The sequence below is a fragment of the Danio rerio genome, chromosome 19 (genome assembly GCF_052040795.2).
Source record: "Danio rerio strain M-AB ecotype USA chromosome 19, GRCz13ab, whole genome shotgun sequence".
Lineage (NCBI taxonomy): Eukaryota > Metazoa > Chordata > Actinopteri > Cypriniformes > Danionidae > Danio > Danio rerio.
In genome coordinates this window covers 46,394,503-46,421,422 of record NC_141039.2, presented here as the reverse complement: position 1 = coordinate 46,421,422, position 26,920 = coordinate 46,394,503, and the positions used below count along the sequence as shown (strand labels likewise).

At 38.5% G+C, this 26,920-nt stretch overlaps 2 protein-coding genes across 4 annotated transcripts in view; one reads left to right on the top strand and one right to left on the bottom strand.

Annotated features, from left to right (window-relative positions):
• Positions 1-26,920, top strand: part of ppt1 (palmitoyl-protein thioesterase 1 (ceroid-lipofuscinosis, neuronal 1, infantile)) — an 847,627-nt gene that overhangs the window by 641,916 nt on the left and 178,791 nt on the right. The gene's annotated exons all lie outside the window — the stretch shown is intronic.
• ankib1a (ankyrin repeat and IBR domain containing 1a) overlaps positions 1-26,920 on the bottom strand; it is a 55,787-nt gene that overhangs the window by 27,381 nt on the left and 1,486 nt on the right. For all 3 annotated transcript variants that reach the window (NM_001080992.2, XM_087294738.2, XM_087294739.2), the window contains 5 exon segments: positions 1,108-1,316; positions 6,844-6,961; positions 8,380-8,562; positions 10,102-10,402; positions 18,417-18,673. In NM_001080992.2, coding sequence (NP_001074461.1) covers positions 1,108-1,316; positions 6,844-6,961; positions 8,380-8,562; positions 10,102-10,402; positions 18,417-18,604 — 999 coding nt within the window. In that variant the 5' untranslated portion in view covers positions 18,605-18,673.

Sequence of the window (26,920 nt, the reverse complement as noted above, 5' to 3'; positions counted from 1 at the left end):
CGTTTTCCCTTTTGGTGCGGTTCCTTCGGGCAGGTGAGAATGCAGCAAACGTACTCGAGGGCGCACCAAAAGCGGACCAAATAAGTGTACTGAGACCTGCTTGAAGAGGTGGTCTCAGTACGCTTTCAAACGAACCCTGGAGCGGTTCGTTTGTGGTGAGAATATGATCCGTACTAAAACAGGTCCGACCGCAAAAAGTACTACACGTTTTGGACCCCACAGAGCTGCCGTAGGCCGATGCTCTGTGCATTATGGGATATGGAGGAAAAATATTTGTTGACAGCGCTTTACCAACAGAGAGAGAGAGAGGGGGGAAAACATTACCTGATGGATCGTTGGTAATATTTCCGCAAGATGACCATGTCGCAGTTTAGCAAAATTAATTCACGCCTCCACATGAAGTGACGAGCGATGCAATAAACACTGTTTTCCAGCCGCAGCCGCGCTTCATTCTCGTAATGTATAGTTTGTCTAAAGCAGGGATACAATCAGTCAGCACAGTCGTCCCTCCAGAGTAAAAGGTTTTGTTTACCTGCGGGAGTTCACTGGCATTTTCCCGCACGTGAATTCTGACCAATCAATAAGCAGTTTAGGAAATATGTTCAACAACATCTGGCCAATGAGAGATGTGGATTTTGTCAGATGACTGCATTTTGGTTCGTTTCAACTGGTTCGGACCAAAGCCAGCAGTGTGGTGTGAAAACGACCCAAAGACGACAGAAAATGCAACAATGTATCATTTATTACCCTTGGTCCGGACCAAATGAAGCGAACTACAGATGTGAAAGCACCCAAAGAGATCCCTACCATTGTTATACAATGACTTGCTTAATTACTCAAATTAACCTAAATAACCTAGTTAAGCCTTTAAATGTCACTTTAAGCTGAATATTAGCATCTTGAAAAATATCTAGTCAAATATTATGTGCTGTCATCATGGCATAGATAAAAGAAATCAGTTATTAGAGATGAGTTATTATGTTTAGAAATGTGTTGAAAAAATCTCCTTCCCGCTAAACAGAAATTGGGAAAAAATATCCAGGGGGACTAATAATTTAGGAGGGCTAATGATTCTGACTTGCAGTAATGCATAGAGATGAATCTGACCAGAGCAAGGCCGTCAGTGGGCGACAGCAGGCTGATCTCATCAGGAGAGGTGACGGAAGAACGGGTTGTTCTGGGGGTTCGGGGTGAAGGCAGGGTGTCCCAGGCATTGTAGCCGCTGGGTGGAGGGGTTGGCATCTGAACACCTGAACGCTGGCAGCACTCCTCGGCATTAGACATCCAGTCCTCCAGAAGCTTTTCTCGGTCCCAGTCTGTTTAGCAGAGGAGCAGCTTTAAAATGACAGGCTAGAGGTGTACATAATGTAGCTTCATCTTTTATGTATTGTGTGTTGCTTTATTCCTTTAATAACCTTTAACAACACACACACACTTAATACACTTCATTAATGTACACATGGACATCACCTATATGCATTATAAGTGCATCTTAACTATGTTTATATATAATAACTTTAACTGTTAAAAGCTTTCAGTTACGAATTATTTAGTAAAAATTATTAGTAACTAATAAAGTTATGTTAACTTATAACCTCAACTTTTCCCGAATTTGATTTAGATGCAATAATGTTCACGTTTTTGTTCGTTTGCATGTGCTGCTTTGAAACAATAATTACTGTGAAAAGCGCTATACAATTAAACTTGAGTTAAACTGAGTTGAATCTTAGTTGATCATTTTTATTCAAATATTTTGATGTTAACACAATTGTCGATAACTCTTGTTGTATTTTGCTATATACAGTAAATAAAGCACTATGATGTGATGAAATATATTTGAATAAGCCTAAAATTCATACACACGTACATATATACAGTTGAAACCAGAAATTTACATACACTCTATAAAAAAAGGAACAGAACCATTTTTAAAGAAATGTCTGATGGTAAATCATACTAAAAGTTTACTATTTTAGGATTACCTAGATGATTTACATTTGCTAAATGCCAGAATAATGATATGCATTTTTTATTATTATTAATTTCTAGACAGTTAAAAGTTTACACACATTTCCTTGGTATTTTTTTAGCTTTGCTTTTAAACTGTATAACTTTGGTCAAATGTTTTAAGTCTCCTTCTACAGGCTTCTCACAAAAGTTTGCAGGAATTTTGGCCCATTCCTCCTGACAGAATTGGTGTAACTCAGTCAGATTTGTTGGCTGTCTTGCTCGCACAAGCTTTTTCAGCTCTGCCCACAAATTTTCTATAGGATTGAGATCAGGGCTTTGTGATGGCCACTCCAAAACATTCCCTCTGTTGTCCTTAAAGCACATTTTAACTAATTTGGCAGTATGCTTAGGGTCATGGTCTGTTTGGAAGACCCATTTGTGGCCAAGTTTTAATTTCCTGGCTGATGTCTTGAGATGTTGCTTCAGTATTTCTACATAATGTTCTTTCTTCATGATGCCATCTATGCTGTGAAGTGGACCAGTCCCTCTTGCAGCAAAACAGCCCCACAACATGATGCTGCCGCCCCCATTCTTCACAGTTGGGATGGTGTTCCTAGGCTTGTAAGCTTTCCCCTGTCCTCCAAATGTAACACTGGTCATTATGGCCAAACAGTTCAATCTTAGTTCCATCAGACCACAGGACATGTCTCCAAAAATTATTCCTTTTCCCAGTGTAATTTAGCAAATTGTAATCTGGCTTTTTTGTTGATTTTGCCATGTTGTCACACAAGGAAGCAGTGTGTTTGAGGTTTACCTTAAACACTGTTCTACAGTTGTGCCTCCAATTAACTCAAATGTTGTCAGTTAGCCAATCAGAAACTTCTAAAATCTTGACATCATCATCTGAGCTTTTTCAGAGGCAGGATAATCTTATTGTATGTAAACTTGACTTTCAAGAAAAGTTATAACAATTTCTCAAAAAATATCTCTCTCATTATTCTGCTGTTAAGCATACCAGAAACACATTTGATAATCCTAACTTACCTAAAAGATAAAACGTTTAGTCAAATTAACAGCTGACTTTTTTTAAATGGTTATGTGCCTTTTCATAGTGTATGTAAACTTTTGGTTTCAACTGTATATCCATGGCCATCTGTATAAAATAGTTGTTTATATAAATATGTATATACAATACAAATGTATATAAATTTAAATGTAAATATACTGATTATGTATATTTTTGTCTCTTATTTACAGTATATGCATTTTTATACATATACATAAACACAGAGAGAGATAGCTTTGAGATATGATTTAGGTCAGTAATATCAAACAAGCAAGACTGCTATTATTTCCTGATTACCTTAATCTGAAGTTATTCTATGTAACATTTAGACAAACAGTAAGTTAGAATGAGTGAGGTACATTTTACATACAACATCATCAGTTTTGTCATGTTATTTTTAAAATTTACCACTGAAAATAGCTTTAAACAACGCTGGAAGAAAACATCTCAGATGAACACTTTGCTATTTTTGTTCCTGAATGAATCATTAGTTAAAGAACCAATTACTGAATGATGAATCACCCTTTTTGAACAAATCATTTAAACAAGAGATTCAAAGAATCAAACTTGAACACAGTGACCTGCTGGCACATACTGTTGGTTTTAGTATAATATTTATTTATCCATGACAAGCTTAACCCAGCACAGAAAATTAATTACGATTATTATTTTTTAAAACTGGCATATAAATATTGATATATCATTTGTTTGTACTGCACACCCATCGCAATGACTGAAGCAAAGCCTAAAATTGTTTAACCCAATATAAGGCAACATAATTCACACAGAAACTGTTCACTTCTATACATACTGTAATATTAATTTGACAAATTATGACATAATAATTTTAATAACTTAAGTCATTGTAAGGGGCATTTGAAGTTTTCCAGAGACCCCTCATTCAGTTTTTCCCAAAACTACATTTGCCATTTCTGATAATAAGATTAGGAAGGATTAGTTGAAGGTTTATTCCTGATATGAATGAGTAGGCCACGATTACTTCATGTCCTTTATCTTTTGGTTTCATTCTGATGTCTTTCTCTGGAATAGCAACCCAAATCCAGTCTCTCTGAATGTCTGAATTACTGCCAAATACTTCAGGAAAGATTTAGCTTAAGGATTTCCTATATTTTCCAGTATTAAATCCGAGGCCAAACCTTTTTTTCTCTTGTAGTATATTAAAGATTGAAGGATTGTGGTTGTTAGTCAAGTTTGCTTTTACATTTTACTTTAAATTGATCAAATGGATCAAATGAAAAGAAATAAACAGGAATTAATTTAATGCCCTGCTACATATAAGATAGGTTATTCGTAATTTCACATAACACATACACATAACCACAATTTATTATATCATTATGAAGATAATCCTGTTTATATAAATACTATAAACGAGGAGGACTTTCCCTGGAGTAGCAACCCACATCCAGTCTGTCTGAATGCCTGAATTCCTGCCAAATACTTCAGGAAAGATTTAGCTTAAAGATTTCCTATATTTTCCAGTAATAAATCCAAGGTCAAACCTTTTTTTTTTTGGTAGTATATTAAAGAATGAAGGATTGTGGTTATTAGTCAAGTTTGCATTTACATTTTATTTTAAATTGATCAAATGGATCAGCTGGAACAGTGACAGTCTTCTGCAATATACTAATCATTTCATCTCTAAATCTTTACGAATAAATACTGTAAAATGCAAAGAAGTTGTTAGACAGTACTTAAAGAGCATGGTGTGCAAAGCTGATTTACAGAACACCATTAAAGGGGTCATAATATGTCTTTTTCAAGTTTTTATACCTGTAACGTTGATCTCTGAAGGATTCTAAAGGTTTTCTGGGGGGGGTTTGGGGCGGGGGATGTTTTAGCTCAAAATACGACTTAAAATATTTATATATAATACAATGCTGCAACGGCCTCTTTAGGTGAAACTACAAACATAGTCATTTTTTTCATGTGTGCCTCTTCACAGGGTTATGATAGCCCCCCTCTTTCAGTACAAGTCAGAATTAAAAAAAAAAATGCTATATAAAAAAAAAAAATTTATATAAATACTATAAATGAGGAGGACTTCTCTCCTCCTGAATCCCTGGGTCTGAATGCAGACACAGTAGACTGCAGTGCAGCAGGTCTCTTGGCCTGTCTATCTCAACCATTAACCTCACCGGTAATCTGGAGGATTTTAAACATGAGCGAAAACAGCAGCATGGATATAGGTGATGTGTCTGAATGGTAACGAACTCAACTGATAAAAGACAACGTCCGCCATTCTCCAACTCTCGTATAGCTCTACCACCAAAAAATGTTTGCTGCAAACAAACAGCTTTGCTGTATCAGCCCTGACAGCATCACGGAAAAAAACCATGAAACAAACCCTGTGGATTATGAAAACAAACACATACGACCCTTGATAAACGGCTAAATACTGCGTCTGATACAGTTCTTTCATTGGAATGCACATGCAGTCATGAATAATTAAGAAGCAGGGTCTTCTCATAGGACATGAAACCGACGCGTCAACACTTGACTAGCAGATGAGCACTACATCACCGACTTTGATCTCACCCCAATAATGATTATAAAGCCAGAAAATGAAATTAGCTGACAAAAGCTCAAACTATCCAGCTTTATCCACAATTAAAATCTAACAGGTGCTAATGTTGTCTTAAATGATGCACAAAATCTCAACAAAAAAAACAGTACTTCAGGGTTTCTTAAATCTCTAAATGCAAATGAGCTGCTGTTCCACACCCCCTTTACAAAAGAGGGTGGAGCCTTTACAACTCTTGCTTCAGTTACTCTGGCCAAGACAAAAATTCGCAGTAGTATTATGAAGCCCTGTTAGTTTAATCTTCTTAAGGGCTGTGTACAAATCGCATCCTTAGTCTTCCTCACGTGACTTGCGCACGCAAATAGGGAGCGCTCAAGCTTTTCTAGGTGAAAACATTCCAACTATAAGTTTCAACATAAAAAAATCTCAACTTTTCAGAAAGCTGCAAGCACCCCATGCACACACAAAAGCTCAATATGCTGCCTTCTTTTCCAGGAGCGTCAATGCATATTCCAACAAGACAATGCAAAACCACATTCTGCACACACTACAAAGTGCTGGCTGCCGAGGAAGAGAATACAGATACTTGACTGGCCTGCCTGCAATCCCGACCTGTCTCCAATAGAGAATGCGTCTTGCATTTTGAAGCATAAAATGCGACAACGAAGACCCCGTATTATTGCCAATTTTATTACACCTGAAACCCTTCAATACTTGCTGTTTTCAGTCCCTAAACGCCTTTGTAATGTTGCTATACCTTTTCACAACATTTAAGAGTGGTAAACGCTTTACTGCTCCAACTTTTTTTGAAATGTGTTGCAAGAAGCAACATTTAAATACCTGTTTATTTCGAAAAAAAACAATACAAATCATGAGGAACACATGAAATAATGTGCTGTTGTGTTGTCTGCAATGAAATGCAAGTCAAAGTAAACTTTAAAGTAAATTACATCTTTCTTTTTTTGCTTTTTTCATACTGTCCCAACTTTTTGGGGTTGTATTATGTTGGTTGTTTGTGTAGAAGTAATGAGAATAGCTCTCTTTAGTAACTTTCTAACTTAATGATAGAACATCAATGCACTAAAGGAAAATTAAAGTGTAATAAGCATAATATGACTTAATGATCCTTTAGGATGTAAAAGAGGAGCGTTGTGTCTTGTTAGAAACATATTTGATCAGTTCCAGACAACTTTAGGGTTGATTCATGATGGAGATTTTACTTTAGAACATGTTATTGCGATCCCTGCTTTCTCATTTGATTTGAAAGACCGTAAACTCATACCATGAGCTCGCAGAAGAGCCTCAGCGGTGAAGAGAGGAGCCTGCAACATGTCCGCCGTCTCCACGATCAACATATCTTTTAAGCGTCGCAGGTCTTGCAGCTTCAGTCCCTCATACGGCTGGAAAGAGAAAGAGGGAAGAGATGAATGAACGATAATTGAGAGATAAGGATAAAGACGAAAAGTGTGAAGAGGGTGCAAATAGAGTGATAGAACAAGAAGTAATACAGCTTTTACACTTAAACTTCAATACTGCTCTGGGTGTATGCATCAGAAAAAGGCAACAATTCTGCTAGCGGCAGGATTTATCCTCTTTCCACTTTAACAGTGCAGTAGCCAGTTGAGATTTATCTTGTGCTCACTTTTCTCTGATATAAGGGTGAACAAACATGCCTGTGCACAATAAATGTTGCAAGATGAATTGAACTGAATTGAATATTAATAGTTGATAAGGAAAAAGCTGGCTTTAGGTTTTGGGGTGGAATGCAGAATAAGATCATAGTTTATAGCTACTAATGAACAGTTAATATCTAATGAATAGTTAATACACAATCTACATTGTAAAAGCGCTATACAAATGAAGCTGAATTGACCTGAATTGAATTGAATCTTAATACATTTACATTTACATTTAGTCATTTAGCAGACGCTTTTATCCAAAGCGACTTACAAATGAGGACAAGGAAGCAATTTACACAACCAAGAGCAACAATGAATAAGTGCTATAAGCAAGTTTCAGGTCTGTAAAGTCGAAGAAGGGAAGTATTAGTAGTATTAGTAAATTTTTTTTTTTTTTTTTTTTTTGTACAGTTAGTGTGATATTCAGTGAGGCGATTACAGATTAGGAAGTGTAGTGGAGACTAAATAGTTGAGTTTTTAGTCGTTTCTTGAAAGTAGCGAGTGACTCTGCTGTTCTGATGCAGTTAGGGAGTTCATTCCACCAACTGGGCAGATTGAGCGTGAGCGTTCGCAAAAGTGATTTCTTCCCCCTTTGGGATGGAACCACGAGGCGACGTTCATTCACAGAACGCAAGTTTCTGGAGGGTACATAGATCTGCAGAAGCGAGAGCAGATAAGAAGGAGCAAGGCCAGAAGTCACTTTGTAGGCAAACATCAGAGCTTTGAATTTGATGCGAGCAGCAACTGGCAGCCAGTGCAAACGGACTAGCAGCGGAGTGACATGTGCTCGTTTAGGTTCATTGAAGACCACTCGTGCTGCTGCGTTCTGGAGCAGTTGAAGAGGCTTGATAGAGTTAGCTGGAAGCCCAGCTAGTAGAGAGTTACAGTAATCCAGTTTGGAGAAAACAAGAGCTTGAACAAGGAGTTGAGCTGCATGTTCAGATAAGAAGGGTCGGATCTTTCTGATGTTATAGAGTGTGAATCTGCACGATCGAGCAGTTCTAGAGATGTGGTCAGAGAAGTATAATAGGCAGGTAATAAGCCAGTAGTTAATAGCATGAATTGTGACCTACACTAAAGTGTTATTAAAATATATTAGCTATAACACACTGGGTATCTACACTCAAAAAGTCATTTACCTCTCTGCGGTCAAGAGCAGCGTACTCCGCTTCGATCTCCTGAGCTCCTGGAACCTGAGAGAAAACCATCTGCGACTCCAGACTGAGCGCCAGATCCTTATGATGCTGCTTTTCGGCGCAGTCACACGGCGTCTCCCTGTCCTCGTTCTCCACAAACAAATCTGCAGCGTTCTTCACCAACAACTGCAAAAACACAATCGAAATTCTTAGCAGGCGTTATGATTATTAATTTTGGTTTTGGTACACTAACAATAGTTAAACCTGTAAAACGGTGGTTGTACAAATGGTAATCAATCTGCCAGAAAACATGGTGACTATGAGGGATACACCAACAGAAAAAATTGGACTAAAAAGAATTTAATTTAGAAAACCCAAATGTAAACCAAAACATTTTGTAAATTAATTTTACATAATTTTTGTATTAATAATATGCATTTTAAATCTAATATTACACTATTAACTAATGAATATTAAGTACTATTATATTAATAAAATATAATTTCCCAGTAAACAATCTTATTTTTTGATTGAATGTAAAATTAGAAAATAGAGCTGCACAATGTATTGTTTCAGCATCGATATTGCAATGTGTGCATTCGCAATAGTCACATCGCAAGATTTACAATGTATAGTCAGGATTATAGTTGACCAGCAGCCACATGTGATTTATGGTTATATTTTGCACTGACTCCGCATTGTTACCAAACATTTTAGCATTTGCATGTTTTTTTAAGGCCCTTTTTAAGCCAGTTCAAGCATTGGGGCGTTATGAATTAAAATGTTCGTAACTAGGTATGTCCAGATCCAATCACGTGATCGATAATCAGGCCCGATATTGCGGTTTCAGACTCAATCAGTTGTTACCTCTTAATCAAGACTTAAATATATATAAGCTTTTATATTAGTTTATATTGGTTACATGGCGGACATTGCGCTCTCTCGCTCTTGTTAACATGCTTAAATACCTGTGCTATATGACAATATACAAGCTGTTTAAGTCCTCGTGTATGAGGTTTGGGACTCTGCTGAAATCTGTTCTGAAATGAAAGTGTCTGATTTGACGCCATTCGCTATGGTTTTTAATGACACATGACTCGCATTGACAGGTGAAAATCCGATCTATCTGCTTACACTGCAGACACGAGAACACAGATTTGATTCATATCGGATAAATTTCCACATATAAACAAGGCCTGAATCTGATTTGAGTAAATCAGAATCCATGTGATTTGTTCCTGCTTACACGTGCATGGGCCATATCCCATCTGTGCCACATGGGAGAAAAAAAAACACATCGGAATTGAGTCACTTGAACAGTGCAGTGTCAATTTGGCCTAAATTTGCAATAATGTGCTGTTATACTACATAAAACTCCATATAAAAGTCTTTTTGCACAGATCTATCTTAAGGGTTAATGCTGCCAACTGATGATCAACAGTAAAAATGACACCTTTTACCTCCAACCAACAATCAAAAATGTTACTGCAATGGAAGTCAATGGGGCAAAAACAGCCCCCAACATATCAAAAGGGTAGTCAATTTGAGTGTATTGTTAAATTTTTTGAAGTATCTTCCCCAAACATGTGTCAAATAATCCAAAAATCATTCCATTTGCTGAAACACAGAGAAACTAGTTGCCAAAAACTACTCAAAATCCCCCCAGAGTGCACAAAAACATCCCCAACAGCGCACAAGGGTTAAACAAAGCAATAATCTGATTACCTCGACGCAGTTCTTCATGCCGGCAGCCGCTGCGTAGTGCAGGCAGGTGCTCTTTTTGTTGTCGGTGGCGTTGACGTTGGCTCTCTCGTACTCTCCCTGGTCCAGCTTGGCTCCGGTCCACTGCAGGATCATCTGGAGACACTCAGCCCGCTTCTGCTGGTCCTCCTGGGGCCGGCTGAAGCGCGGCTGCAGCGCTCCTTCACCCAGCAGGATCTGCGGCCCCATGCAGAGCAGGTGCAGCGCAGTCTCATTGTGGACATTGCACTTGTTGGGGTTTCCATCTTTGCAGAACAGGAAAGACCTGCAGGAGAGGAGCACAAGGGATGGACTGGAATTAGGTACAATTTACATTAAAGCCTTTATAGGGCATATATATGAAGTACCCATGTGTGCACACACTGAAGATTTTTAGCCCATTACTGAGTCTGTTTATTTACTTGTGGAAAGAATGTTTTTATTCAGGTTATATAATATTTCAATAACATTATTGAACAACATGCAAATGTTTGTATAATTTATTTACGATACAGTTGGTAAAGTAATATATCTGTCTGTCTGTCTGTCTATTTATCTATCCATCTGTCTGTCTATCCGCCTCTCTATCTATCAATCCATCCATCTGTCTGTCTATCTATCCATACATCCCTCTATCTATCAGTCTGTCTGTCTGCCTATCCGCCTGTCTGTCTATCTATCCGTCTGTCTCTGTCAATCTATCTATCAATCTGTCTATCTATACTTTCATCTGTCTGTCTATCTATCCATCTGTCTGTCTCACTATCTGTCTGTCTGACTCTCTGTCTGTCTGTCTATTTATCTATCTTTCTGTCTGTCCATCTGTCTATCCATCCGCATGTCTGTCTATCCACCCGTCTCTTTATCTTTCTGTCCGTCCCTGTATCTATCAGTCTGTCTGTCTGTCTATTCGCCTGTCTGTCGATCTATCCGTCCGTCTGTTTATCCATCCATCTGTCTGCTTGTCAATCTATCAATCAATCTGTCTATCAATCTATACTTCCATCTGTCTGTCTATCCGTCTGTCTGTTTATCTATTTATCTATCTGTCTGTCCATCTGTCTATCCGCCTGTCTCTCTATCTATCCATGTCTGTCTACCCATTTGTTTGTCTATCTGTTTATCTATCCGTCTGTCTATCTATCCATGTTTGTCTATTTATCTGTCTGTCAATCTGTCTATCCGCCTGTCTCTCTATCTATCCGTCTGTCTGTCACCCTATCTATCGATCTGTTGGTCATTCTATCTATCCGTCTATCCGACAGTCTGTCTATCTATCTGTATCTATTTATCTATATCTATCTATCCGTCTATCTATCCGTGTCTGTCTATCCACCCATTCGTCCTTCTATCTATTTATCTATATATCTGCATGTCTGCCTATCTATCTATCTATCTATCTATCTATCTATCTATCTATCTATCTATCTATCTATCTATCTATCTATCTATCTATCTATCTATCTATCTATCTATCTATCCATCTGTCCATCTATCTGTCTGTTTGTCCATGTCTATCCATCGATCTGTCTGTCCGTCTATCCGACTGTGTCTATCTATCTATCCATCTGTCTGTCTGTCCATCTATCAGTCTATGCATCTGTCTGTCTATCTATATATTCATCTATCTATTCATTCGTCTATCTATCAATCTATCTGCCTGTCACTCTGACTAAAAAATTCCCGGACTTTCAATGTCTGAAACGGACCTTTAAAAATTCCATAATATTCTGGAAATATTCAGCGTGGACCCTGAAAAGAGAATATAACCAATTTCTCAATGCAGCACAAGCCATACCAGGAAGACTAATATTTTGTTCAGTTGATTAATTGCAGGAGGTACAAAAAACTAATTGATATAAAGTATAAAATGTGTCCTAAGAAGTTCTTTAAGGAAAATTCAGAGCCATGTAAGCTTTAAGAATGAACTCGCTGATCGCATTCAACAGGCTTTAATGGCGTTCAGTGGAAATGACTCAGCGTGCTGTTCTGGGAAGTCTGTGATGTGAATCTGGCACTGGGAGTTTATAAGTTGATGCAACAGAAAACAACTCCCTGCATCCTTGCTCTCCAGCTGCACCCAGGGGGCCTGAATGACTGGTTGAACTACCAAGAAATTCACAAGGAGGACACCTGCTAAATGGAGCAACCGTTGGATCCAGTGACAATAAGGCCACGCACATTAATGACATAACCACTTCATGAAATGCAAATTCAACCTCGGCTCATAATAACGTCTAGACATGCAGGTAACAGACAGCTTGGGTTTTTGTTTTGCTGTATGCTGGCTAAGTAAAGCGTGATCATGACAAATACAAGACCACACAAAAGGCATTTGTGTGTTTGGCTGAAAGCCAGAGCATGCCATGAGCTTCACACATCTGGCCTAAAAAAAATTCAGGGTGTAGTCTGGACTGGAAGGCAGATTTTCCAGGAATCAGTAGCAAAAAAAGTGAGTAAGAATTCCTGTTAGAAAACAGCAAAGCGTGGTATTAGCATTTAAATGTAGAACCACTTTAAAATATATAAGAACTAGGTTGGGTTTAGTTTTTGTTACTTAACAAAAGATATAATAAAGACGGACAGAAGTCAAGAATGCAGAATAGTATATGTATAGCCAGAGCTTGGGTAACGCATTACGGCTGGTTTATACTTCTGCGTGATTGCGGTGACCAACAATGCCTGTCTTGCGCGTAGCCGTGCATTTATACTTCTGCGTGCTGTTTGTGTTGCTCTGCAATAACACTTCAAACGCTAGCTGGCAGCAGGTTTTTCAACACAATCTCACGGCAATTCGTAACTTTTTGATTTAGTGGATTTAGTACGATTTGCTCATCACCCAATGATGGCTGGGGTTAGGGGTGTGGTTAGGTGCCAAGCCTCCTTTTTAAAATCATACATTTTCGTATGACTGAACTTGTGCGAATTTGTACGAATTAGCCACTAAACTGACAAAATGTAAAATACTTATGTTTCCTTGTAAGATCAGGCTGGGTTTTTATGTTCCTCTATGTACGTTTTTTTATAGCGTTTTCTGAACGCTAATGTACAAGTAGCTAATACTCGCTTATTGATAGGCTCGAACTGGCGGATATGCAACAAATTTAATCATAAGGGTAAATGCAAAGCAAAAGTTTCCACCTGGAGCTCGTTCAAGGGACTCGACACATGTAAACACTCGCCCAATCGCACTTGCGGCTCTCAGCAATGCCCACGCTCATCACCGCTACGTTTTTAAAAATTTAACTCCAGCTACTTTTTAGATTAATCTGATTTATAAAAAAAAAAATTCACTGAATTAAAATTAGTGTAATCACGTTGAATCGCACTCGATGAGAAAATGACCTGCCCACAGGAACCGTCAGAAACCAAGACGGCAGAGCCTTACATTTCTTTTACACACACACACACACACACACACACACACACACACACACACACACACACACACACACACACACTAATATATATATATATAAAGTTCAGAACAGAACAAAAACAAACAAAAAAAAACATTTTCAAATGAACGTAGAAACAAAAAGACACAATAAAAGTCTCAAATCTAATCCGAATACAATCTTATTTACATTCATATTTATAGTTGAAAATGTTTCTATATAAAATTTCGTTAAGGGTTACATATCAAAGATCAACAGGCTCCAGATATATATATATATATGAGCCTTACATTTCTGTGATGGAAGTATTCTCATTATTTTGAACACATGAAAGAAAAGAGGATCGTCACAATAGACAGTGATTTTACTGAACTAATAAGACAAAAACACAAAAAGTACCAAATGGATTGCTCTCAACTTTCATTAAGCTGTTTATACGGCATGCATAACGTCAGTTAGTTCTCAGAAGGTAACATCATTAAAAAAAAAGAAAGAAAGAAAGAAAAATACCCTGCAAGTTCTGAAAAAGATCAAACCTCAGGCAGGTATGAAAAAGTAACTCAGAACTAACTCAGAAGTAATATAACGCATTACTTTTAATAAAAAAGTAACCAAGTAGCACAACTAGTTACTTCATTGAGGAGTAAAGCAATATTGTAATGCATTACTTTCAAAAGTAACTTTCCCTAACACTGTGTTTAATCTAAGTTAGTGCTAGATTCCAGCACAAATGCCGGACTGGATTGACACTGTAACAATTATGTTGCGTATTGTGGAGAAAATTACATTCTAAGTGAATTAACAAATAAATACATGCAATTGAAGTCTGATAGTTGATAAATATACATTATTAGCCCTCCTTTGAATTTTTGCTGTCTTTAAATATTTTCCAAATTGTTTAACAGAGCAAGGAAATTTTCTTATTTGAAAATCTTAATTTGTTTTATTTCGCCTAGAATAAAAGCAGTTGAATTTTTTTTAAAACTCATTTTAAGGTCAAAAGTATTAGCCCCTTTAGGCTATATTTTATTTCGATAGTCTACAGAACAACCATCATTACACAATAACTTGCCTAATTACCCTAAACCTGCCTAATTACCCTAAACCTGCCTAGTTAAACTAATTAGTTAAGCCTTTAAATGTCACTTTAGGCTGAATAGAAGTGTCTTGAAAAATATCTAGTCAGATATTATTTACTGTCATCATGGCAAAGATAAAATAAATCAGTTATTAGAGATGAGTTATTAAAACTATCATGTTTAGAAATGTGTTGACAAAAATCTTCTCTCCTTTAAACAAAGATTGGGAAATATATATATATATATATATATATATATATATATATATATATATATATATATATATATATATATATATATATATATATATATATATATATATATATATATATATATATATATATATATATATATATATATATATATATATAACATTCAGATATTCTTTATTGATGAAATGCCTTCATAGCCTTTTATTTTCTTTCTGAAGCTCGAAATGTCACCTGTGGTGACAACTTGATTATATTCTGACCCTGGACCTCAAAATCAGTCTTAAGTTGTGCAGGAATAGCCAACAACAAATGATATGGGTCAAAATTAGGTTATTTTTTGCCAAAAATTATTAGAAATTAAATTCATGAAGACATTGAGCAAATTGTTTGGTGTAAATAAATATATTAACTTATTTTTTCATTATTAATATGCATTACTGACAACTTTTATTATTATTTTTTTTTATTTTTAACCCTCATATTTTCAAATAATTGAATGATGAATAAGAAATGCTGTAAATGTATTGTTCACTATTAGTTTATGGTAGTAAATACAATACATTAACTAACAAGCATTAACTAGGAGAACCTTATTTTAAAACATGACCAAATGATCAATGAAAACAATGGAACGATATAAAGTGATAGAATGAAAACAATACCCATAATAAAATAACAGACAACAACAGAACGACAAACAGACAGATGTGTGACCCAAACAGCTGTAAAATAAAGAGAGGAAAGTGGAAAAATAATAATAATGGTGGAGGGACAGAGAGTCTCAGTAAGCAGATGTTCAGCTGTAATCACCATTATTTTCTCAGAGGGGAACATTAGCATTAAATCAGAGTTGGCTTTTGTTGCTCCGATTGATCCTGACTCAAATACCAAGCACTGAAATTCAATAAACCATGCAAAAATAACCTTGCATCGCACAAAAACACTATAGAAGCTTCCCATTCCAAGCATATTTGCCTCAGGTCCTGTCTTCAACACTGAAGGTTAGTGTTTTTGTTCTGCCTGAAGCAACAACCATCTATAAACCCTGCTGTGTTGTTAACGGACAGACTGTTGGAGTGTTCCCATGACATGAACAAGTCTAGCTTATCTTAACCCTCTTTGTTAGACTACACATTGGTGATAATAAATATGTTTGTATGTTTGCAACACATTGTTAGCATTACATTTTTAGGGATAAGTTGATCCTTTCACTTAACTCTCTTCTGCCTACCCAAGCTGCATTTATTTGACCAAAATAGGCAAACAAGGAAGCAAAAACGGCAATATTGTGAATGATATATATTAATTTAAAAGAACTACTTTCTTTTTTTATATACTTTATCTTACTGAATTCTTAGCAGCATTACTTCAATTAACACGATAATTAAGAAATTATTCTATTACGCTGATTTATGCTGTAGCATTTTTAATTTTATTCAATAAACTGGTTTATTCATTCATTTTTTTTCTTTTCAAATGAAAATATGCAAGTACATTTGTGTTGCATAACACTGTCATGGCATTTTTGTCGTCATCTCAATAAAAAAAACATTGTTTAACCATTGTGTGCTGTTGGGGATGTTTTCACCAACCACTCTGGGGTGATTGTGAGTCCTAATTTGGCCACTAGTTTCTCTGCGTTTCAGCAAATGGGAAGATTTTTGGAGACAGATCCTATTTTGACACATATTTTGGGAATATGCTTTGACACTTTTTTAAAATTCAACAATAAACTCAAACTGACCACCCTTTCATTATATCGGTGGCTGTTTTTGCCCCATTGGCTTCCATTATAATGACATTTTTTGGTTGCAAAGCCATGACATAACATCATCAAGCATTCTTGAGTGTTGCTGGTTGTCCCATGGGAAAAGCTAACATTTTCAAGTTTTACTGTTGATCATCAGTAAAAATAGCTCAGTTTCTGCCTTCTATATGAAGTATAGTGTGTGTGTGTGTGTCTGTGAGAGAGAGAAACCTTTATGCACTTGTCTTGATATGTCTGAGAAAATCTAAATAAGCAGCTCAGCTCTCAGCATAGTAAACACAGTGAGTGTAAAGCAGGTCGCACACCAGAAGCGCCGCTCGCTTTGCAGTGTGACCGCTCCAAGAGCAAAGAGCAACAATGTAACATTTGTAATCTCTGTTTCGGAACAACTGAATCGATTCACAGGCATTTTAGAATTCTACACATAGGTTTCTATCAGGACACACACACCGGCGCCGCAAGTCGGCGGCTGTCGGCGGCGCCCGGCCACGGCTCAGGACACAGTTTATTTTTCAGCCGCGCCACAGAGCGCCATCTGATTAGTTTCATGTTAAATATCATTCGAATGTGCGCGTCTGGTGTGGGATACTTTAAACCAGGGGTCACCAATCCTGGTCCTGGAGGGCCGGTGTCCCTGCAGGGTTTAGCTCCATCTTGCCTCAACACATCTGCCTAGATGTTTCAAGTATAACTAGTTAGAACTTGATTAGCTTGTTCAGGTGTGTTTGATTAGGGTTGGAGCTAAAATCTGCTGGACACCGGCCCTCCAGGAACAAGTTTGGTGACCACTGCTTTAAACTGTCATGTGCGCGCCGTGTCGCGGTGCCGAGCGGCGCTTCTGGTGTGCGACCTGCTTAAGGGCGCTTTCACACCTACACTTTTGTTTCGGAACGTGTCTCGTTTGCCCAGTTAGCGCGGTTCGTTTGGCATATGTGTACAAGGCAATCGCGCTCTGTTCTGCGGCAAAGTAATCGCTCCGAGATCGCTTGAATGAGGTGGTCTCGGCTCGATTGAAACGAACCCTGTAGCGGTTCGATTGCAGTGAGAAAGTGATCCGATCCGAGCGCGGTTATATCACAGTGTTTTATGGATATGTAATAGACATACAGCTATATGAAGAGAGAATTATGAGCATGGCGGGAAGTTTCGCGAGTCTCCGGATGCCCGCAAACGAGTGATGATCTCCCGGTAATCTCGCGTCTCCCTCCCGGTCCTCAAATATATATCGTCGCGCAGCCTTCTCACCCCTCCCCACCGCATCTCTCCTCAGACACATCGCGCGCGCACACTGTCAATCACCACCAAACCACCACCTCACCTGACAGCTGAGCGGGATGCTGCAAAATAAACCCTGACACTCTGACCAATGTAAGGAGAGTTTACTCACACGTGACTTGTTTTAGCTCTTTTGGTCCGATTAGAAACTTTGCAATGTGAAAGTGAACCGCTCCAAGAGCAAAGAGCAACAATGTAACAATTGTAATCTCTGTTTCGGAACAACTGAATCGATTCACAGGTGTGAAAGCACCCTAAGTGTACATACACTATAATTTGCTATTTTACTCCATAGAACTCCATATAAAAGTCAGAAACATTTTTGCACAGGCCTATCTAAAGGGTTAATGCTGCCAACTAATGATAACATTAAACCTCTTCCCAACAAGGAAAACCACCAACAATCTAAAATGCAAGATGTCATTTATGTGCAATATAAAAATGCTGTTACATTGGAAGTCGATAGGGTAAAAACAGCCCCAAACATAACGAAAGTGTAGTCAATTTGAACAGTACACAAGAGCTAAAAAATAAACTGATGTATTGAGGTGGTGCTTGTGGCCGGTACCTGATAAGGCGGGTCATGGCGTGGCGTGAGGCATAATGCAGGGGTGTGTTGTGTTGATAGGGCTCCCCATAAGAGGCGTTGGGCTCCAGAGCCTCTTTAAATTGAGGGTTGCTCTCATAGAGTTGGCAGGCCAGGCCTTCATCTCCATTGATAAGTGCTTTACGGAACTTGGTGGCTGTATTCCCCATGGCAGGAGCCGCTGAGCCCACATTCAGTGTTCAACACTCAGCCAGCGTGACTGCGGACGGCCTGCGTACCTGCAAACACATGCAATTAGATTTGTTTATTTTATACCTTGGTAGTTCATTTTAATTTGACCAATCAGATGGGGCATCTGAAAGTCAGATGATGTATTGTCTGGCTTGATGTTGTATATTATGCTAAAGAAACCTTGTAATAAACTACCAGTACATTTTCTGTTAATTTTACAGATTTATTTCTTTATATATAATTTCTTATTCATTATATTATTTCAAACTTCTGAAATGTCAATAAAAAGTCTCTTTGTTAAACTGTGGAGCTGAATTTTCAACATCAAAAGTCGACAGAGCAGAGATACTTCCATAATTATAAGTCAGAGTCTATGAACACTTATGAATCTGACTGTAATTCGCATTCTCAGGCATCCCGTAAAAAGATGAGGTTATTAAATTTACACCATTTTAATTGTTTATATAGTAAATTAGAGTATTATACATAGTATATTATAGTATATTACAGACTATAGATCAGGGGTGGGCAAACTCGGCCCTGCACAGTTTAGCTCCAACACAAATCAAACACACCTGAACAAGCTAATCAGTGTCTTTAAGATCACTAGAAATCAATAAGCAGGTGTGTTTGATTAGAGTTGGAGCTAAACTGTGCAGGACACCAGCTATCCAGGAGTTTACCCACCCATGCCATAGACCAGGCGTGTCCAAACTCGGTCCTGGAGGGCCGGTGTCCTGCATATTTCAGTTCCAACCCTAATCAAACACACCTGGGCTAGCTGATTAAGCTCTTACTAGGCTTTCTAGAAACATCCATGCAGGTATGTTGAGGCAGGTTGGAGCTAAAATCTGCAGGACACCGGCCCTCCAGGACCGAGTTTGGACACCCCTGCCATAGACTATTACCAATTATTGTAATGTCATTTATATCTATTAGTTCTATTAGGTATATCTACACTGTAAAAACCAAAAAGATAAGGTAACTCAAACCGTTTTAGGAAACCGATTGCAACAAACCATTTAAGTTCAAAAATTAATCCTAATGAGTACTGTGAACTTAATCCATTTGAGTAAATGAAGCAATTTGAGCACAGTAAAACCCAATAAATAAAGAGAACTCAAAGCAGTTGAGTACTGTAAAACTCAATAAGTTAAGGCAACTCAAACCGTTTGAGGAAACCAATCGCAACAAACCATTGAGTTAAAACAATTTACTCCATTTAAGTTGAAGTAATGAGTTTAATTAACTCAACTTCAACACCGAGTTCAAAACTCTTCAAATGAGTAGAATTAACTTTCAGATCATTTTGAGTTAGGGTCGACCCGGTGGCGCAGTAGGTAGTACCGTCGGCTTAAAGCAAGAAGGTCGCTGGTTCGAGCCTTGGCTGGGTCAGTTGGCGTTTCTGTGTGGAGTTTGCATGTTCTCCCCACGTTCGCGTGGGTTTCCTCCAGGTGCTCGTGTTTCCCCCACAGTGCAAATACATGCAGTATATGTGAATTGGGTAAGCTAAATTTTCCGTAGTGTATGAGTGTGATTGAGTGTGTATGGATGTTTCCCAGAGATAGGTTGCAGCTGGAAGGGCTTCCGCTGCGTAAAACATATGCTGGAGTAGTTGGCGGTTCATTCCACTGTGGCGACCCCAGATTAATAAAGGGACTAAGCTGAAAATAAAATGAATGCGTGAATAATTTTGAGATAACTACACTCAGTTCATTTGATTAAGTTGACAGTTGGGTTTTACAGTGTATTGTATCTTTTACACAGTTTTCTGAGCTTTAAAAAAAAATGTAGAGCAGAAGAATTCAATTAAATGAGTGCCGCTTTCTTACAACGCCTTTTTCTCAAGTGCATAGCCTAGCAAAGACACCAGATTTAAAAGACAAAGGACTATGTCTAGCAAATGTTTACACAGAAAAACAATGCAATACAAACATGTTCTGCATGAACAGCCCGTTATAGGCGTTCCTGTTTGGAACAGAATAAACAGTATAAAAAGGCTGCACTTCAGTATAATAAAAAACTCACACAAGGCTACAGTTCCTTCATGGAAAAAATAAACAAGCTACTACTATTCAACTCACAAAGGCCTAACGTAACAAAAATCAGCCAGCTCCACATGCATTTGCATATGACCACACTGTGCAAATAACAATCTTGCACAGGTGCCTTGATCTGATCTTATCATTACGCCTTTTTCGAAACATTTCAACAGATAAAACTACTCTTATTCTGGAAACGAAAAAGAAAAAAACCTGACAATAAGGTTGTATTAGTTATAAGATTAGTCAATGCACTTACTTGCATGAACAAACATTGGATAATACATTTAGATTTATTGTTATTGTTAGTTAATGTAAATAAAGTTATTCAAACAATAGTTAACTCATACTAACTCATAGTGCATTAACTAATGCTTATCGTACAATGTCTAATGTGAAACATCCCAATGGACAATGACATCGTCCTCGTAAGCGGTGGTGAACTAACCAACCAACAACAGTATGTGAGGTTTTTGCTAAAATTAGTACAAGCATGAAAGTCAAAGATTGAAGCAGTGTACTGACCCGCTGACTGCCTGGACCCGCTGTCTCAAGCGCATGACAGTGTGTCTGTGTGTGGTCACGTGATCTGTGTTTTCAGTCTAGTGTGGACGCAGGGCTGTTCAGAAACGCTAGGTGAAACGCCAGAGTGGATGTGGATCATTTTCGTTCTAAAATGCCATTTTTAACTAAGATGTATCAGCGTGTATTTTTCATGAGCGGATTTGCAATGGGGGCAGGGCGGAGGATTGAAATGCCGGCTTTGTACAGTTATGTAGGCTTGGGCGATAATACGGTAATATGCTACCGCGGGATCTAAAATAGCAACGTTGTCAGCTTCAATACCGTTATAGCATAATAAAATAATATGCACTTAAATAGGAGACAAGTATTAAATATTATTTATTTAATGCCTACAAATGCAAATGCGTGATTGTCAATACGGTAAAGTGTGGAAGAGAGAGAGAGAGGTGAGGTAAGATGGCGAGTCGCGCATCAAGTGACCTGCAGTTGGCAGTATTTTGACTGAACGAGAAGTGAGACTATGCATCGGTGCAACGTGTAATTACATTTTTTGAGAGGTGCACGTCAGCGACGCCGATGGCCACATCGTAGGCCCATGTGTCAACGTTTAGACTGCGCCGTAGCATACGCGTGCGCTTGACGCAGAAGTATAAATCACCTTTAACAATATCGCTCTCGAGCGAGCAAGCATGTGCGCATCCGTGTGAATGCTGTTTGTGTGTGTGTGAATGAGAGAGAGCATTCCGCGCAGATCTCTGATACGAATAAACAGGTGATGCAAACCTAAGGTCGCATATACAGTATTCAGTTTCTGAATGGTTTAGGCACAAGTCAACAGTTTGGTGACGCTGTCTGAGCCTTACGTCAACTTTTTTATTTATTATTATGCCTGGTAATACCGGATACTAAGGTAAAATAGGGAGGAGGTTTGACGGTATCAAAATTTGGATACCGCCCAAGCCTACCGTAAGATAAATGAGAAGCATCTTAAAGGGGGCGGGGCATGTCAGAAACTAGAGAGCATTTGATTGGTCAGAAGATTTGATGAGAAACTGAATTATGATGTGATGTCAAAAAAATTGTTGATCCATTTAGGAGGAAGTGACTAACAACAAGCTTTTGATATTCAATACTTTTTATACCTTCTTAATGCAAATTTTTGTAAAAATTTGTAGCACACTACATTTTAGATATCCAAAAAACATAATTTTAGTTTCACGGGACCTTTAACTATTTTTTTTTTGTGTTGTCACAATACTGGAATTATAATTTTAAAAACACCCACTTCCTGCTAACATTCAAGCACTGTTGAGCTTGTTCTTAAACAGCGCTGATTTGCCATTGTGTTCTTGTGCTCAACAGAAATGACTGTGATTGGCTGTGAAGGTCATCAGTTTACCACACTCACCGCTGTTTACTGAGTGTCCCCACAGATACAAAGACACTGGAACAATTTAAAGCTGTGAAGCAATTTACACGCACACGCATTTAAAAAAAAATCCAATATTCATTCATTCATTCATTCATTCGTCATTTTCTTGTCACACTACAATATAGATATCTAGAAAACATCATTTTAATTTCACGGGACCTTTAACTAATGAAAACTTAGCAAACAAATAAGCAAACAAAAAGCACAAGCATCCTAAAAAAGAAACTTTTTTTTCAAAGGGTTGCATAGCCTGAGGGATCTATAATATTTGATCTGCTCAACAATCCGGTATATCCATCCCGTCATGCTCTAATAAATCTTCTTGAGAGTGGCAGCAGGTGCACTGATCGGGCATGAGCGAGTGGGTGGGAGTCAGGCGAGTTCGACCCGCTTTTTAGGTCATTCTGTCTGCTCTGTTGTTCTTTTCCACATGGCTTCACATCTCGCTCGTGTTTAACACAGACGTCTGTGGAGTTACATCACAAAATAAAGCACATTACAGCACTCAGAAGGATCCTTATAAATGTGCCCTGTGGTCGAAGGCCTCATTTTCAGGTGGGACGTCTGAGAATGCAGAACTGATGAATTAAGAGCGGCGTTTTGGCAGGCGCACAAAAAGAGGGAAATGTTTCTGTTCCACAAGCTTCCCCCCACACCAGAGCTCAATCATTAAACATACTGTGAGTCCATTAATGGAGAAACTCCATTTGCATTTATTTTACAGGCAGTGGGCCGCTCTCAAACAATGCAGGCTTTGTGTTAAAAGATGATCCTCAACTGCCGTTTTCACTTTAAACAATGTCTGAAACTCCATGCGTGTTCATTTCCATGGCAGACAGGAACAGTGTGCAGATATTTAAAGCGAAAGTAACAAACCTGTGTGAATGTCTTTGTGTTTGTATGGACGACAAAAGGAGGAAGCAGATGGAATTAATGATCCAACAGTCTGCTCACACTTTTAGTTCAGATCTTTTAGGTGGTTTGTTTTGATAGGATCAAATTAACAAAAATTACGCCCCATTCACGCGGGGCTTCAGCGTCAAGGCTTGACTGAAGGCGCGTCTGAAGTTGGGGCTGAAGCGATCGTCATAACAGCGTAGGGCCAATGAAATTCAGTCAGCAATACGCTTATTTCACGCAGCCGCCATTTTAAAGAACCAAAGCGAGGCTGCGGTGGGAAGAAACCCAGAAGTATAGGACCAGCTCTGTAAACATAGCAGTAACATGCTGTGTACTACACACCTCCAGCTATTACTGAGATTTCAAAATGCAGAAATGGTGTAACCATCACTTTAATATTATCCAGTAACTTTATTTTAAACAATTAAAATCAATTTAGCATCAAACAAAATCATAATCTTAGTGATACGCTTAAGTGTCCTCCTGGGCTTCAGTTTATGGCACTATAGTTAAACACCGTGAGGACGCTTCCCTGCTTCAGCCTGCGTAACCCGGAACACTGGAGTCCTCTGTAGCACACCCTTACCGCTCTTCACCCAGTGCAAATACAGATACACGGACTGGAGCGCGAAGCAGCCGTCAAGATCAGTCGAGTCATCAAGCAGATCGCTCGGCTCGTCTGTGTTTGTGCTCAGTGTACAGCGGTGGGTGAACTGATGACCTTCTCGGCCAATCACAATCATTTCTGTTGAACACGTGAACACAATGGCAAATCAGCGCTGTTTTAAGAAAGCCATCAACAGTGCCTTAAATGTTAGCACAAAATTGCTGTTTTTTCTTTTAATTCAGTATCGTGACAAGCCTAATATAGTGAAAGAATCAGTTTATTAATTTGAGTTTGATAAATGGCATCTAAAACGTGTGTTTGGGAAAGAAAACGTTAGCTAACTAGTGCCATTTCCCTTAACTTAGCTGAAAATGAGCTCTGATATCCCTTTTTACATTCACCATTCATTCAGAACGGACCTCCGGGTCGCCCGGAAGGCGGAGAAATGATAAATTTGTGCCACTTTCTCTTCGCTGATAAGATATACAGCCAGTTACACAACATTCCTATGTAGCTCCCAATGATACTTCCGGCTTTCTTCCCACCGCAGCCTCGATTTTGCTTTTGAAAATGGCGGCCACGTGAAATCAGTCTATAGGCCACTGTCTGAGCTGGTGTATTTGCATACAGCAATCTGATTGGCTGACGCTTCAATCAGCGCTTGAAAAGTTGAGCTTGGCTGTTTCTCAATATGCGTTCTTCAGCGGTCTTGCGTCCTCGTGTTCTCCTGTAACGTCATCATCAGCTGCCTAAGTTCAGTTCCAATACTCAAGACCGCAAGTACGGAGGACGCGTAAAACTTCCCGGATGTGTTCTTGATATCAAGGACGCACCGATGCAGACTTGAGCACCGATCTCGCTCTGGAAGTCCAAGAAGTCATTGCGACTGGAGGTGGGAAGCGCTGCATTTTATCTAGATTACTTATTAAAGTTCATAGATATTTACCTCAGGAGTTTCCCTAAATGAAACGGTGAAAGTAAACATTACCATGGACATCTTAATAAAGGAATAAACACATTAAGGGTGTTTGTTTGCTGAAATTCATATTAAAATCTGTTTTATTTATATTGTGCAACATATATTTATAATGTTTTTATGCAAAGTATATATTTTGAAAAGGGAAAAACCAATAAATCATTGTATGAAGGCTGTAATGTTTAAATAATTTACCATTTAAAACGCGTGAAGGTCATGTGACCATCAGGAAGAACTCAGCATCTCAATTCTCAAAGGACGCGTTCTCTGCCCTCGCGGTCTCCTGAGTTCGTTCTTCCGAGGACACCTGGCAAGACCGGTCTCCACAAGAACACAAGTCTGTTCTCTGCGTTCTTGGAATTGAGAAACAGCCCTAGTCCCAACTTCTGCAGCGAGCAACGCCTCTGAAGTGGCGCCAACGGACCCACAATGCAGTTCGGCAACGCCTGACGTCACCCATTCAAAGTGAATGGGAAGCGTTGATGCTGACGCCCTGTGTGAATGGGGCGTTACACATTTAGTTTAGATGGAGCTGGGTTTCTATTAGTGTTGTCACGATACTGGAATTAGAATTTTAAAAACGTCCATTTCCTGCTAACATTCGAGCACTGTTGAGCTCGTTCTTAAACAGTGCTGATTTGCCATTGGCTGTTTCTCAATATGCGTTCTTCAGCGGTCTTGCGTCCTCGTGTTCTCCTGTATCGTCATCATCAGCTGCCAAAGTTCAGTTCCAATACTCAAGACCACAAGTACGGAGGACGCGTGAAACTTCCCGGATGTGTTCTTGATATCAAGGACGAACCGATGCTGACTTGAGCACCGAACTCGCTCTGGAAGTCCCAGAAGTCATTGCGACTGGAGGTGGGAAGTGCTACGTTTTCTTTAGATTTATTATTAAAGTTATTAAAGTTCAGACAGAGATATCACTTATTTACCTCAAGAGTTTCCCTAAATGAAACAGTGAATATAAACATTAGCATCGACATCTTAATAAAGGAATGAACACATTAAGGGTGTCTGTTTGCTGACTTTTGTATTAAAATCTTATTTATTTGTAATGTGCAGCATACATTTATAATGTTTTTATGCATATTATATACATAATATATGGGGGGAAAACAATAAATCGTTGAATAAATGCTGTAATGTTTAAATAATTTTCCATTAAAAACACGTGAAGGTCATGTGACCACTAGGAAGAACGCAGCATCTCATTTCTTACAGGACGTGTTCTCTCTCCTTGCGGTATCCCAAATTCGTTCTTCCGAGGAGGACACCTGGCAAGACCGGTCTCCATAAGAACGCAAGTCTGTTCTCTGCGTTCTTGGAATTGAAAAGCAGCCACTGGCAAAGGTGATCCAACTTACCTCAACACACCTGTCTGGGTGTTTCAAGTCTACCTAATTATACCAGATTGGCTTGTTTAGGTGTGTTTGATTAGGGTTGGAGCTAAAATCCGCAGGACACCGGCCCTCCAGGAACAAGTTTGGTGATACCAGGTCTATTTGTTTTCATCTCCTTATTTAAAATTTTGTAAGACAAGTTTAGTCAAAACAAAAGAAAAAATGTATGATTTTTTGCAAGAAGCGAAAGACTTCTCTTCAGGTATCTTTGATGTGCACTGTTTATGTAAATGTGTAACTAAAAAACATATACAGCTGATTTAATTGTTTGTAAATCACACAACTGTGGTATGCAGGATTACTTATTACAACACTGTAATTGTGACATTAAATACTGTTTAATTTTTACATTCAATGTGGTTCTTTTCTATCCTACAATATTTTCTGTTGTGTTACTAGTGCTGCTTTT